Raw genomic sequence first — 15,842 nt, 5'->3', positions numbered from 1 at the left:
CTCATCACAGGATTTTAAGCGGTTCTTCTAAGACAAGGAACTCTCAGAGAATTGGTTCAGCATTGGGCAGTCTCCATTTCCATTTTACAACCGGAAGCAGGTGGAAAGAATTCAAGGCAAGCAGCCTGATTAGTCATAAAGTCTAATTGCAAGGGAGGCTGGGAAGGGTAGTCTTTAGGTGGGTGGCCATGGGCAAAGCCATAAGTCAAGGTGTTCTTTTACTAAAAGGAAGGAGGAAAAAAAGATCCTGAGAGTGATAAGTAGTTTCTGTCACACTGTGTTTGTTTTCTCTGAAGTCTTTTCGGGGGATGGTTTGTGAGAAACTAATCAGTGAGCAAAGAAATAAAACATGGTGATAGATTTTTGAATGGTGGAAACAAATGAGATGGAGGGTCGGTAGTGGGATGGGTGGAGGACACTTAGTGGGGTCAGAGATGGCCTCTAAAGAAGGTGACATTTCAGCTAGGTCCTGAAGGGGGTGAAGGAGTCAGGCTATGAAGAATGGGATGGCATGTTCTGGTCAGAGCACAGTGTGTGCTGATGGGAAGGAGGTAGCGACACTATAAAACTGAGATCTTCAAGGCTTAGAGTTTTCTCTGTAAAAACAGAAGATGATGTGTGAAGAAGAGGAAATGGCTGGTGGACCAGCAAAACCATTAGATTTCATTACTTAATCTATTAGTTTGTATTTCTAGGCATTTACCAAGTGGCTGAGTTGTTAGTGCATGTAGAGAAATGAAACATAGCCCTTTAATAGAATTGACTCGTCCAAATGCCGAGAAAACAAATTAGTACATAGAGCATGGAGAAAAACAAAGTTCTCTGAAAGGGGATAAACAGGAAAGGCTTCTTTGCTTTGTACTTGTGACTAAACATTGGTTTGGTTTTAATTTGTTCATCCTTACGGAACAAATTTCTAATGAGAGAGTGCAGTGTACCCAGTTTTACATTTTAACAACAACAACAAAAAGAAATAAGCCCATGCTGTTTAGAAGGACCTTGAGCTAGTACTTTATATTCTTTATTCCTTTTAAGGAAAAAGCCAAGTCCCTGTCATTAAGGACATGATGGTCCATCTGGAAAGAGAATTATATTCAAAGTTGGGGATTTTACTGAAGTATTTAATACAGTTTACAACTGTATGCCAGGTGTGAACCTCCAAAAGAGCCATGCAGGTGCCCGTGAACAGCAGGTCAGCCCTGGTTGTATCATACACGTGCTGTGAGCACTCTATTGCATGTATTAACAGGAAGTCATTAGGTCAGTCCTGGGAGGTTAGACATTAAGCTGCAAAGGAAATCTGGGGAGATGACATCCTCTTGGATGGTCGGAGTTTTCTATTATGCATTTCCTGATGCCCAGAACTTCTTCATCTGAACTTTTCTAAAATACTCAGAATGTTGTTCTCTTTGCATTTAAGATGTGATGTTTTCTGTATGGAAGGTTATGATATCACATCTCAAAAGGTAATTTTTGTTGCCTGAGTGTGTCCCATTTGGGTGTGTTGCATAGTTTTTGTTCAGCACATGTGACACGGTTAGCATGGCCTCTTCTAGTCTGATCCGTTATTTCCAGTCCTTCTGGTGGGTAACATTTCCATTTAGAAAATCTGAACAACCATTTGTCTCTAAAGGGATTACCTAACAGAGAAAAACAGAACCCTGATGTTCATTATCTTGGAGGAACATTTCATCTTCTTGAACACACTCTACCTGCCAAGTCATAGGCATATCACCAAAAATTCTCCTCTGGGTCAGACTTTCTCAGTTTTTGCACTGTTAACATTTTGGGCCAGATCATTTTGTCCTGAGCAGGGTACAATATTCAGCAGAATCCCCGGCTTCTATCACAAGATGCTAGTAGCACCTACCCCTGCCGTGCGATAACCAGAAATGTCTCCAGATATCACCAAGTGGTCTTTGTGTTGTGGATGAGAGTAGGGAGTGATGTAAACCGTTGTTGGCTTGAGAACCACTAGTCCAGTAAAATGTGAGGGCCCTAGAGTCCTTTCCTGCAAATGGCTGTCGTAATTGCTGGGTTCCCCCCACCCCACTCCATGAGGTAGATCTGAGAATTACTCCATATTTTTATAAACTCCATCAAGTCGTCTTCCCAGATGAGGGAGTCATGATGATGTGCTCTGATTGGGCACTGTGGTTTTTGAGGCTGGTTGTGCCATATCTGCTCCCATTTAGCTTTGTGACCTTGGCCAATTTATGTAAACCTCTCTGAGCGTCAGTTTTCTGTCTTGAAAAATAGGGCTAAAAGTAGTAACTCCCCATAGGGTTGTTGGGCAGACTCACTCTGGGTCACAAAAGCACTTGATGGATGGAAGGTTGGCCGGATAAAAGGTGGCCATTTGGCTTTCTTTTTTCTTTTTTTTTTTTCCATTTGATTTATTTTAGAGAGAGAAAGGATGGTGGAGAGAGGAAGGGGGAGGGAGAGAGAGAATCTTAAGCAGGCTCCATGCTTAGCGCAGAGCCTGACACGGAGCTCGATTCCACAATCCTGGGATCATGACCTGAGCTGAAACCAAGAGTCGGACACTCAACCAACTGAACCACCCAGGTGCCCCAATGGTCAGTTTGCCTTTCTAAAAGCCCATGATCCTGCAAAATTCTGTTTTTTTGTGGGACTCCAGAAGGCAAAACATATCCACTAGCTTGATCATGGGTATTCAGAGTATATTCATCAAGTATAACTTTTTTAAAATGAAAAAAGAATATATTACTAATACAGTGATTTGGTTTTGCTTCACATTACAGCAAGGGATCGCCCGATGTGAGTCATTGTTTGACGTACAGTCATACACTACGGCTGTGACTATCCCAAATTTAGTCATTTCCAGGTGAACCTGCAGTTAAATGATTAACCTATATTATAAGTGCTATTAAAAAAAAGCCTCTGATCATGTCTTTCCTATTCTTTCTTGGTGGTATACCTTTGGGTGACATCTAATTTTGATTTGGTAAGATTCAGAAAGGTAGTTTGTTCCTTTCTGTCCAAAGCTTTCCCGGAGTCTTTTATTACCCCGGGAGCTCCCCCTCGCCTGTGGCAGGTGCATACTCCTCAGCATTTTTGCACTTGCCAAGGCACGTTCCTTTTCTGGGTACCCCAGACAGGAGGGAGCTTGCTGCCGTGCGTCTTTCTGTGGGCGTGCCCCTGACCCGCCCCTCCCTCCTCCTCTGTGACCTCCGTGGTACAGGAGCAGTGAACAGATTTCCTACCTAGAGGGTGTATCAGGAAACCACCGATGAAATCAACAGAAATAACAGCAGTTTTGACAGAGGTTGAAACTCGCAGAATTGGAACCTGAGTGACACAAATGTGTCAACAGAAAAACTTGATTGTTTCTCATCAGTGGGAAGACAGATGGGGATCCACACGGCTGTTTCTACGTCTGTTTCTGCTGCTACATGGCTGTCCTCCACCTTCACAAAGACATGATAAAATTAGGGAATCGGGCTGAGAGTCCTTCATAGCAGTTGTAACTAGCTTTGTCACTCTGAATGTTTACTCTAAACCAGGCCCTGGGCTAAGTGCTTCATGAACATCTACTCACCCAATCCTTCCAACAGCCCCCTGAAGCAGGCGTTGCTCCCACTTTACAGAGGAGAAAACGGACACAGTAAAGTTAAGCAATTTACCACCATCCCCCCTCCAAATAAGTGATGGAACCGGAATGCAACCCGTCCATACACTCTATCATCCTGGCCCTAGTGGCCATCACGAATTAAGTCTGCGTCATTCCAGCTCACCTATGCTGTTACAGGCACTGTATGGAGTCACATTTTCCGTGAACGTTTTAAGACTTCAGGTGGGGAAACGGCTTTGCCTTTTAGACTTGACGATTCAGGCTCGGTCCCATAACTTCTTTTGCAAACCCAGTTGCCATTTAATTATTTCAAATTCTTTAAATAAACCGAAGCCCTTCACCTTTTATGTACGGTTTTTGCTTGCAGGCGGCACGTTTGCTCTCAGTGCAGGGACGTGCCGAATGAAGGCAAAAGCGCTAGTGTTTCACATTTGTAAGTGATAAGAGGGGGGAGGTGGTGGCTTTCAGAGATCATGTTTCAAGTCCAGCCCTGGTTTTTTTATGTGTGTGGGAATGGACGCAAAGAACAACACAGCTGAGCTGCATTGTGGCTCTTCCTGTAGAACCTGTTCATGCCCAGGGTGAGTAAACCCTGGTAGAAATGTCTCCCTCAGACAGCCTCCAGTGAAATCCAGTGCCTGGATTCAAAGCAACTTACTTCCCAGCAAGTAGCATCTGGATACGCACTACACCCCCTTTAAAAACGTGTGTCTCTCTTCTGGGAAGATCTGCCAGGGAAAACTTTGCTCTGTATCTCGCTGATCAGAAGAAGGAGTAGACGTGGGGAGGTGTCGCTGGGTAGGCTTGCTGATGTCAGCCGTGGGAGGCTCTGTTTGTGAAATTGAGTTACACCTAGGTGTCTTATGAAACTCCGTTCACAACTCACCGGAGCTGCTGTCTGGGAGAGGGGAGGTAGAGCCTTGGGGCTTTCCCTCAGATTTCTGTCCCATTTTTGGAATCTCTGGATTAAAAGAAATGAAAGCGTCTTGCCTATGGACATTTTAGGAAAGTGGTATGTAGCCTTAAACTTTCACTAATAACTCTCTCAGCCTCAGTGATTGTAGTTACGCTGTCTGTATGTCGGGCAAGAAAGGGCTGTGTTTTTAGTGCGTGCTGATTTATGTCACTGTGTTTGGGATTGGGGATTCCAATTTGCATGCTTTTGTATCCTAGTTACCTGTGCATAGGGACTTGAGGTTCACACATTCATGAAAAGTCTTGGCTCAAATGGTGGTGCTGAGGGTGTGTTGCAGAGAACTTATTATTATTATTTAGAAAATTGAAATGCTCCTCTGAGATTCTTTGAACATAATTTCAAACTCCAGCCAAAGTGTAATCATCATCAATGGTGGGACAAACTCAACGATGAAGTCTGAGTGGAGACGAAAAGCTGAGGCTCGGGCTAGTACAAGAGGGTTGGGAATGATCCCAGAAAATACAGCAGGGCGTTCAATCTTGTTTGAGACATTTTTGGGTTTTCAGTCATTTGCACATTGCTAGTTAATTCTGTTTCTCCCAACCAATTGGCAAATGATACTGAGCGCAGCATTAGCGTGTCGGCAGTGGGAATATACAAGTGGGTTCTATTTACAAAAACTGGAGGCTCCAGTTCAGAAACCAAGAGGGCAATCCCGCATTTACCCCCACCCGACCTTTGTTCCAGTTCCTGGAGCTAAGTTTCCGTCACATTTAGGGGAACTCTTGCAGGCGGGAAACTGGTATCACAGAGAATCACCCCTGCTTGGGGTTCCGTTTTACTTTCACTTTGCCTCCTTTTGAAATTTAATCTGTGGTTCTACTAAAACACCCCTTTGAATATCTTTCCACTTAAATATGAAGTAGCATCTTTGATCAGAAGGCATGTGCTTACTGGAATGTGTGAGGATTTCCTTACTAATTCTCTTTATTTAGTTGAGTCAGGGGGAAAAAATAGTATGCATGTTCCCTATACTTGCCTGGTTTTATAGTTCAAGGAAGATTTATTAGTGAGCTGCAGATTAGTCAGAGAAAGGAATAAAATGGTTTCAGGTTGATTTGTAAAAAGACTGTGTCACATATTCGTGCTTTGTCTTAGTGTACCTTCTTGATTATTTGGTGATTAAGATGGGTTTTAGGGGCGCCTGGGTGGCTCATTCAGTTAAGCATCCGACTTCAGCTCAGGTCATCATCTCACAGTTTGTGGGGTCCAGCCCCGCATCGGGCTCTCTGACAGCTCGGAGCCTGGAGCCTGCTTGGGATTCTGGGTCTCCCACTCTATCTGCCCCTCCCCGACTCACACTCTGTCTCTTTCTCTCTCTCTCAAAAACAAATAAACTTTAAAATTTTTTTTAAAAAAACAGATGGTCCTAGCTTTGGTAAAAATTAGTGTTCATTAAAGCTCTATGTTTTTGTTTTGTTTTTTTCTTAATTGCTTAGTTATTCCAATGGAAACAGCTCGAGAACTTGTATTTCCGTGAGAAAAAATTTGCCGTTGAAGTTCACGATCCACGGAGGTGAGAATGACAGCCTTTTCTTTGTTTGGTCCCGGTGACTATCTGAATAACACTACTGGGAACATTCATGTGCAATTTTTTGCGTGTGGACGTATGTTTTCATTTCTCCTGGATATACTGGCAGGGGAATTGCTGGGTCAAATGGTAATTCTTTCTTTAACCTTTTAAGAAACTGCCACACTGTTTTCCAAAGCGGCTACACCATTTTGCATTCCCACCAGCAATATGTATGGTTCCATTTTCTCCACATCTTCCCTGACACTTGTTGTTTTTAGTTGTGTTTTGGTTGCTTTTTTAATAGCCATCCTGGTGATATATAGCGATAGCCCTTCTGGTTTGGATTTGCATTTCCCTCAATTCAAAATGGTGGCCGAGCATCTTTTCATGTACTTCTTGGCTGCTGGTGTGTCTTCTCTAGAGAAATCCCTTGTTCGTATCCCTTGCTCACTTTTTAACTGGGTCTTCCTGGGCACTTTAAAACAACAGTTGCCAGGTTATCAACATGGATTGAAGTCAGGATTGGAGGCGCTCCAAGCTCCTCAGAGGAATTCATTTTCAGTCCTCAGTGTTTGCCTTTCAGACATGTTGGTGGATGCTCGGAGGTTAGAGGGATGGGGGGAAACAGCTGTGACAAAAAGATGACCCCCAAGAGACAAGTCAGATTCCTGCACAGAACACTGTACCCTTGTCCCTTCTTCCCCGCAGCATCTGCCTGCCCTCCCCTACCTTCCTTCTCCTTTCACTCTCTCCTCCTCTCACCCTTTCTCCTCTTTTTATCTGGTGCATAAGCCCTACGCTGGACCAGTTTCAGACTTGCATATCTTCAGACAACATTATCATGTTCATCCTCTGATAATGTCATAGCTGGACAAGTCAACCTAGATCTGAGCTGTTCTTTTACCTTGAGGAAGGCGCTGACCCTCCCCTCTTGGCGGTTTTGTCTTTGAAGTATTACCACATTTATTCCCAGACTCTTCTGATGGCCACACATCCTGTGGTTTTTAACCAAACATTTCTGGTACAGCCTCTAATTTGCCTAGTTCTTATCTGCTTTTGTGTATGTGTGTACACATTTTTGAACATGCTAGCTTTCTAAAAAAGAAAAAAGAGACTATCCAGGTGCAACTGGTTTTGTCATAAAAGGAGAAAATCAGAAGCGTGGCCCCTGTTGGCATCAGTAGAGCAGCAGAAAAACAATTAGGTAGATGCTTCGTGATAACATGACTCACTGGTTACATTTTGTGTTGTGCTGGGCCAGAGGTGAATAATTCAAATGCTTTCCTTCATCTTTCAGGATTTCTGTGTCAAGAAGAACCTTTGGGCAAAGTGGCCTCTTTGTGCAAACGTGGTATGCAAACCCTTCTCTCATCAAGTCCATCTGGGTAATGGCAATTAGTCAGCATCAGTTTTATTTGGACCGGAAGCAAAGCAAAGTAAGTAACAAGAGTGCTTCTTATGGGAGCCGACTTCCCTCCCTCGTTTGCTTTCTGTTCGGAAGATAAGCTTTCTCAGAAAAGATGCGAGCACGTGGGTTTTTGGTCTTTGAGTTTTAGTAAACTTTTTGACCTCCTGTTTTAATTTTTCTTACATTTAAAAGACGGGCGGGGCGCTGGGTGGCTCAGTCGGTTAAGCATCCGACCTCAGCTCAGGTCATGATCTCGAAACTTGTGAGTTCGAGCCCCGCGTCGGGCTCTGTGCTGACAGCTAGGAGCCTGGAGCCTGCTTCGGATTCTGTGTCTCCTTCTCTCTCTGCCCCTCCCCTGCTTGTACTCTGTCTCTCTCTATCAAAAAAAAAAAAAAAAAAAAAAAAAAAAATTAAAAGACGGGCAATATATACCTGATTTAAAAGTTCTAAGACTCGCCAACTTTTTGGCATGTGGGCACGTGTCCACAGGTGATGTGTTCAGGTTAATGGTTGAACTATACCATGAGAGGGATTCATGCATAGTTATTTGAACATTTGAGCTGTAAGCTTAAGTCTCCTATGTTTTTCTTCTGAAGTGTCACGTTAGCATATAAAAATTCTGAGTTGTCCTTCGTGTGACATACTTATCCCATAGCAACTTAATCATTGTATCAGTTTGAAATAGGTTCAGTCGAGTGAATTCTGTTTCAATGTTGTATACCTCTTAGGCAAAAATTCCTTCAGCCAGGAGTTTGGATGATATCGCGATGGATTTGACAGACACAGGAACACCAAGGGTCTCCAAAATGGTGACACTGGAAGCAAAAAGTCAGTTCATCATGGCGAGCAATGGCAGCTTAATATCTTCAGGTAATGTTTTGGGAAAGTATGAACAATCTTTATTTCACTGTTTTGTAGGGGTCAGCAGCCACTTAAATGCATTTTAGACCCATTATTTGGGGAATAAATAAGCATTTCAAAACCTGCAGCATTGCAGCATAAACCAATTTTTTTTTTAAATATAAGGAAAGTTAAATTATAAAAAGCTTGTATAAATAACACTAGATACAACGATACTGAGTGCTCAGGGTAATTTGAAAGGACATTTTCTCCCCATACGTTCTATCAGCTTCTTCTCCCAATAATTAGTTTCTGTTCAGACACTCGGCTAATTCTCTACTTAATATATAGCCAAACGTGACTACAAGCTTCAAACTTGACCCCAGTCCCACCCCCCCAGTGTGATTGCTGCCGGAAGCCCTTCCTCTGTAGAAATTGTGGAATCTCTTATCACCAAGTATATGTAACTTAATTCAAATGAATTTTCCCATCTAAATCCTATTGTCAGCTCTTAATCTGAAGCACACAACATTCCTTTGCCTTGCTTGCTTGCTTTCTAAAAGGACATTCTAAACAATTATCTCCAGGAACATCTTACCTTCTCTCCTGCTCAGAAAACTGAAATTCTTCCTTGGGTGTGTCTGAAACATTAAGCATTTTATCATCGCTTCTAAACTGACTGAGCCAAAATACAGAAGGTATATATAATTACCAGGCTCTGTTGGATGCCCAGAAGCCTGAGAAAGTGTTCTCCAGTTTCCTTTTATTATGTTCAGAAACAAGGAGAAAAGAAATAAATTATGATTTAATAGCAGGTTTCACTTAGAAATCCTTTGTCCTTTAAAAAGGAAGGAAACATGCCTCGGATAAACCTTCCCTGCTCTCCCTCCCAATCCCTCCAGGTTCTCAAGACTCAGAAGTTAGTGAGGAGCAGAAGAGGGAGAAAATCCTCGAGCTCAGGAAGAAGGAGAAGCTCTTGCAAGAAAAACTCCTGAAGAAAGTCGAGGAGCTTAAGAAGATCTGTTTGCGGGAGGCTGTGAGTGTCTTCTCTGGTCTGGGGGACGCTTCACTTTGTGTTTGACAACCCCGGCCTGTGTCAGTTATCCCCCTCTCGATTCGGTCCTGTTTTACAGGAGCTCACGGGCAAAATGCCAAGGGAATATCCGCTGAACGTCGGTGAGAAACCGCCTCAGGTCAGAAGGCGTGTGGGTGCCGCGTTCAAACTGGATGACAACCTGCTGCCCAGCGAGGAGGTATGAGCATCAGCGCGAGCATTTCTACTCGCCACACGACAAAAGAGCTGTCAGCTGAATGTGGTTGACTTGTCCCTTTGGTGCTCGAGTCACCGCTGTACATTTTTATCTCGCGCTCGCCACTTGAACGTGACACGGTAGACCACACGATTCTTTCTTTCGTGCACCGTCTCCGTACGTTTGAGTTGTTTCTCGCTTTTTTACTCCTCCACACGCAGGGAGCTTGAAACAAACCCCAACTGTGGGTAAACTGAGGAACGTTATTATGAGAATTAAGAACTCTAGCGTTAGACTCTTCTGAGCAGAGAAACCTTTGACAAATAAGTTTGCCCATTCTGAAGTCTCATTTCTCAGACCTCAGTTTCTTCATCCATAAAGTGGGAGCAATCTTTGTTCTTCCCACTGAGGGATGCAAGGAGTTTCAATGAGATAATACGTGTGCAGCATTCGGGTATAATAAAGTTCCAGTATACAGTGTTTTCTCTCATCTGAGTCATCGGACAGTAGGACCCTACTCCTGCTTCTTGCCCAAATTTAGCTATCTTGGCTTTAGAAATGATAGCAGTTTCCATCATGATTAGAGTGAGCTTTGCAACTTATAGAGTATACCCAGCCCTGAGCTAAGTAATGCACATATATTATTCTCATGTAACCTTTGCCGTATTTTTATAAGGTAGATGTTATCTGCATTTGAAATGGAGATGCACAGAAAAAATAAAAAGGAAAGAAAGAAAGAAATGGAGATACAAAATGAGAAAAACCTGTAACATTAGAAAATTTCAGCAGTGTTTCCAGGGTCATGCAACCAGGAACCATTAGAAAGAGAAATCAAACTCAAATGTATCTGTCTCTAAAGCTATGTGTGTTAACATAACTGTCTACGTCTGTGAATCTTGGATTAAGAATCTCTCCTTGAAAAATATCATCATCACCCAACCAACTAACTGATTGCAGGGGCATTCCCTTCTTTAAAAGAAAAAAAGTCAGATTAGTGATAAGTTGAGGTAAATAGATGAGGAAGGTTTGTCTTCCAGGAAAGTGTTTGAAGTTACATATGCAGTAAACTTAGGAAGGTTTTATTCTCAAAGAGCACCTGATTTGAAAATGTACAAGAAACGGTATCATTGTATAAATGCAGGACCCTGCTCTACAAGAACTGGAGAGCAATTTCCTAATACAGCAAAAGCTGGTTGAAGCTGCGAAGAAACTTGCCAACGAGCCAGACCTTTGTAAAACCGTGAAGAAAAAACGAAAGCAGGATTACACGGATGCTGTGAAAAAGCTTCAGGACATTGAAAACGCGATTAATGAATACCGGATCAGATGTGGAAAGAAACCCAGCCAGAAAGCAACAGTGATTTTACCAGGTTCGTAAGAAGTGAGGTTCCTTGAGTCACGTAGTCGATATGTCCTTGATGGTATCTAGCATTTCCAAATTAGTTCATTTGGTAAGAGATAAAAGAAAGAACACGATTAAAGGTAAGTTTCTTAGGGTAAAAATGGTTTCGGAATTCAGTGTTACAAGTATGTGAACTTGGTTTATGGTGACCTTCTCACTGTTGTAACACTACACTATTGCGTTGCTTAAATTTTCAGGATGAAACAGCATTCATGGCCATATTCGTTCATGATATGACAGATTCACCTTTAACTGGCCTGATGTCATTGCAAGAAATACACTCAACATCACGGAGTAGTAAGAGAGCTGGGCCTACCCAGTAGTTTCTGAAAGGTTTTTAATGCAGGGACCATACATTTTCTTAATACCTATGTAACATTTGTGAATAGAGCTTTTACAGTTCCTGCCATGTGTGGAGGCTATTTAAAGATAGGGACAAATGTGATATACCATGAAGTGCAGAAAGCGGGGTGTAAAATTGTAACCACAATATGATCCTGACATTATATAAATATGCACTTACAATAACTGGTTGGGAAATATTTCAAAATACTAGTAGCTGTGGAATTTCAAATAACTTAATTTTTTTAAGTAAATTTCTTTATCTTCAAAATTCTCAACATTATATGCCTAAGACTTTCATATTCAGGGAAAAAGTACACTGAAAATCTCATTTTAGGTAGATTCCAAGTCCAGTTGGCCTTACTTTATCAGCATGGTTTTCAGCCTTGATCACTGGTTGAAATATGCTTATATTTCTTTGATCCCAAGACTATTTTTTCCACATTTCAACATCTGTGAAATTTGAATAATTTTTATACTAGATGGTGTATTACCATTGTAATTGGCAATACTTTTTCTTTTTTAACGGAGACATCAATAGTTATATATCTTAGATTTGATGAAATATAGTAACTAGGCTTATAGAATATATTTGAGTTTAGGGCCGTATGATTTATGAAGCAGAGATATGGCTTTTGTGAATGCACAGACATCAACGCACAAATGTTAGTCAGCTACAGCTGGAGAATTTAGGATGGCTTTAACTCTGAATGAGAAGTCCAGTTGGCCTTGGAGGTGGTTACATTCTGGACCTACAGAGATAGGTGATTAGCAGTGTGCTTAACTTTCATAACCATTTGTTGTGGCCCATTCATCTCCAAACTGTGCAAGATTCAAGTGATCTCTATAATGAGTGACATTTGGACAGCAGATTATTGGGTAGATTTTTTTTTTTTTTAATGTGCCTGACAGCTGACTGTATTGGCACCTTGCCTTCAAGCTCTACTACTGTGTGTCCAATTAAGAGATAGTCCGCCTGGCTCTGATGGAGATTAACAGCATTTGAGATCAGATGGCAGAGATTTCCTTCATAATGGCAAAAAACTGAATACGAAGGTGCTGTATTTGCCTGTAATCACGCCAGTACTCATGCCAATACATGCCTGTGTATGGAATGTTTTGCCAAGGCAGATCAACACATCTGAGAAGATTTTTATTTCTAACCACATTTTTTAACATTTGATAGGCAGCGGTAACACTCAGGAGCATAATGGGCATTTCCCGCCACCAGAATGCTGTGTCTAGGTAATAAAAGCAAGAAGTGTAGCTAACATTTATTGAGCACTTGCCCTGTGCAAGGAGCCAGGCTAAGGGCTGTACATCCGTTACTTCACTTACTGCTCACCTCGGCACTGTGGACCACATACCAGTCATATTCCTGTTCCAGTTGACCCAAAGGATGCTCAGAGAGATTAAGTCATTTGCCCAAGGTCTCACAGCCAGTAAGTGACAAAACCAAGAATTAAACCCAGGTCTGTCTAATCTGTTGGTTCTCAACCAGGAGCAATTTTGCACCCCGGGGAAACCCTGGCAATGTCTGCAGGCATTTTTGGTTGACACAACCAAGTGTGGAGGTGCTGCTGAGAGAGAGTGGTGGAGGCTGAAGATCCTTCATTGCGAAGGACAGCTCCCGTCAGCGAAGAATTGTCTAGTCCAAAATGTCCGTAGTGCCACATAGACACCCGGGTCTAACTGAGAAGGTCATGCTCCACAAAGTGTTCACCTATTAAGAACAGTCCCTTTTCTTCAGGGAGGATTCAAAAATTAATTTACACTAACGGATTTTCACATGAAGGTTCAAGTGTATGTTACATAACATTTAGTATTTATGACACGAATGGCATGATTTTTGTTTCCAGTTCGTTGGTTACAAGCCCTCAATGTATAGGGTACAGTTTTCGTCTCATGTAGAAGCTAGATTGGAAACTTGCTGCATACGAAAACTCCCTTGAAGTCGGTGCCATTTTAAGAAATAGTCCATATCTGTCCATATTTGCATGGACTATTTGTATATGACACATAGTCCTATTTGTATGACATCTAAGATGTTTATATTTTTGGCAGGAAATTATTCCATTTTTATGATTGTTAATTATCCTCAATGCACTGTAATTAGTTACGCTTACTAAATAAAAACAAGATGCACTCCATTGAGAATTGCTTTATTAAACTCACTATAGGTATATAAAGGCCCAGTTATTCTAAAGGCACTTATTTTTATTCACAGAAGACATAATCCCATCAGAGAGCAGCTCCTTGTCTGACACTACCACCTATGATGATTGTAAGTATGTTATTTTGATTTAATATGTTATATATTTTGAACTACTAAGACAATTGCTTTAATTTGGTAAAGCCTACATGTTATTCTTTTGGGAAAAGTAGAATCAACTAACTTATGCCGAATGGTTAGGGAACAGAGACAATGATTAACTTCTACCCAGGTTAATTCAGCATTAAATAAAATACAGTACCATACAAATTGCATGACTATTACTCGCGTGATAGTCAGTTTCTCAGTAAGCATTTGTGAGGCTCTGTAGGATTTTTTTAATAGGATTTTTATTTTATTTTAATTTTTTTAATGTTTATTTATTTTTGAGAGAGACAGAGAGACAGTACGAGCAAGGGGAGGGTCAGAGAGAGGGAGACACAGAGTCCGAAGCAGGCTCCAGGCTCTGAGCTGTCAGCACAGAGCCTGATGCGGGGCTCGAACCCACGAACCATGAGATCATGACCTGAGCTGAAGTCAGACGCTTAACCAATTGAGCCACCCATTTTATTTTATTTTTATTTTATTTTTATTTTACTTTACTTTTTATTTTATTTTACTTTTAACTAAACGCCATGCCCAATGTGGGGCTTGAGGACGATCCTGAGGTCGAGAGCTGCACGCGCTACCTACTGGGCAAGCCAGCCTCCGCTCTATAGGATTTTTTTTTTTAATTTTTTTTTTAACGTTTATTTATTTTTGAGACAGAGAGACAGAGCATGAACGGGGGAGAGTCAGAGAGAGGGAGACACAGAATCTGAAACAGGCTCCAGGCTCTGAGCTGTGAGCACAGAGCCCGACGCGGGGCTCAAACTCATGGACCGCGAGATCATGACCTGAGTCGAAGTCAGCCGCTTAACCGACTGAGCCACCCAGGCGCCCCTCTATAGGATTTTTTTAAACATTTTATCTTGAAGTGATTACGGGTTCACAGGGATTTGCGTAAATAATACAGTCTTTCACTCACCTTTTCCCAATGGTGACATCTTATATATTTGGAGTCTAATCTCAAACCAAGAAATATAGTGTAAACTTTGATTATCACTATATTCTGGATAGCTAGGAGTTTATTTTATTTTCCTTAGGAAGACATACACATTTTGGAAATTGGGTTACATGTCATTGTGTTAGTTTCATAGAGGAAGGCCATTAGTGTTGTGATGGCCTGTGTTCCACACATTTCCTGATGGAATGGATTTCGTATCAAGTGATAGAGTATTTCTTTGTAATCCTTAATCCTTTGTGCTTAGGCAGAGGAGTGGCTACCTGAATGACATGATTTAAAGAATTTTGGGAAACTGCTACCCATACTGTTTTATCTCCCCCAGCCCCGCCCCACCCCAAGTGTTACGGTGCATGAAACTCCAGCATTCCCAAATTCTTTCCTTGAGCTGAAATTGGGTCATGCTTGCCATTCCTCTTTGAAAATGCACACGTCAGTGGGGGGGCATAACAAGGCTCTCATGACTCAGCATCGATCAGTTATATTACTTTCTTTTTTCTTTTTTTTTTTTTTTTTTTTTTTTTTTAATTTTTTTTGTTTGTTTTTTCAACGTTTATTTATTTTTGGGACAGAGAGAGACAAAGCATGAACGGGGGAGGGGCAGAGAGAGAGGGAGACACAGAATCGGAAACAGGCTCCAGGCTCTGGGCCATCAGCCCAGAGCCTGACGCGGGGCTCGAACTCATGGTCCGTGAGATCGTGACCTGGCTGAAGTCGGCCGCTTAACCGACTGCGCCACCCAGGCGCCCCAGTTATATTACTTTCAATGACAGGATGAGCCTCTCTGGTCAGTCAAAGAGGCCGAAGAACTTGAAAGGTGAACAAAGTGATCCACTCCAGCTTCATAGGATAGCTTCCCTTTGGCCTTTTACACACTAGGGTTTTTCGTTGTTTGTGGTGGAAGGAGTGTCTTTTTTTTTTTTTTTTTAAACGATTATTTATTTTTGATAGAGACAGAGCACAAGTGGGGGAGGGGCAGAGAGACAGAGACACAGAATCCGAAGCAGTCTCCAGGGTCTGAGCTGTCAGCACAGGGCCCGGTGCGGGGCTTGAACTCAGGAACTGTGAGATTGTGACCTGAGCTGAAGTTGGACGCTTAACTGACTAAGCCCCAGGAGCTCTTTAATATAACTCTCGAAAAGCTCTAGTATCACCCATTCTACCTGAGTAGTTTCTTTGCTCAGAGTGGCACCTACTGAATTGGCAAAAGTTGGATCAGGCCCCACACGAGTACAGTTGAC

General features: G+C 42.1%; 1 protein-coding gene across 7 annotated transcripts in view; it reads left to right on the top strand.

Moving 5' to 3' along the window:
* The window catches only part of FRMD4B (FERM domain containing 4B), a 324,025-nt gene that overhangs the window by 292,361 nt on the left and 15,822 nt on the right, over positions 1-15,842 (top strand). For all 7 annotated transcript variants that reach the window (XM_043587910.1, XM_043587913.1, XM_043587911.1 and 4 more), the window contains 7 exons: positions 6,011-6,087; positions 7,382-7,520; positions 8,221-8,362; positions 9,235-9,368; positions 9,466-9,585; positions 10,724-10,952; positions 13,554-13,610. In XM_043587910.1, the coding sequence (XP_043443845.1) occupies positions 6,011-6,087; positions 7,382-7,520; positions 8,221-8,362; positions 9,235-9,368; positions 9,466-9,585; positions 10,724-10,952; positions 13,554-13,610 (898 nt within the window). The remainder of the gene's footprint in view (positions 1-6,010; positions 6,088-7,381; positions 7,521-8,220; positions 8,363-9,234; positions 9,369-9,465; positions 9,586-10,723; positions 10,953-13,553; positions 13,611-15,842) is intronic.

The sequence above is a fragment of the Prionailurus bengalensis genome, chromosome A2 (genome assembly GCF_016509475.1).
Source record: "Prionailurus bengalensis isolate Pbe53 chromosome A2, Fcat_Pben_1.1_paternal_pri, whole genome shotgun sequence".
Lineage (NCBI taxonomy): Eukaryota > Metazoa > Chordata > Mammalia > Carnivora > Felidae > Prionailurus > Prionailurus bengalensis.
This window is presented reverse-complemented; position numbering and strand designations above follow the sequence as displayed.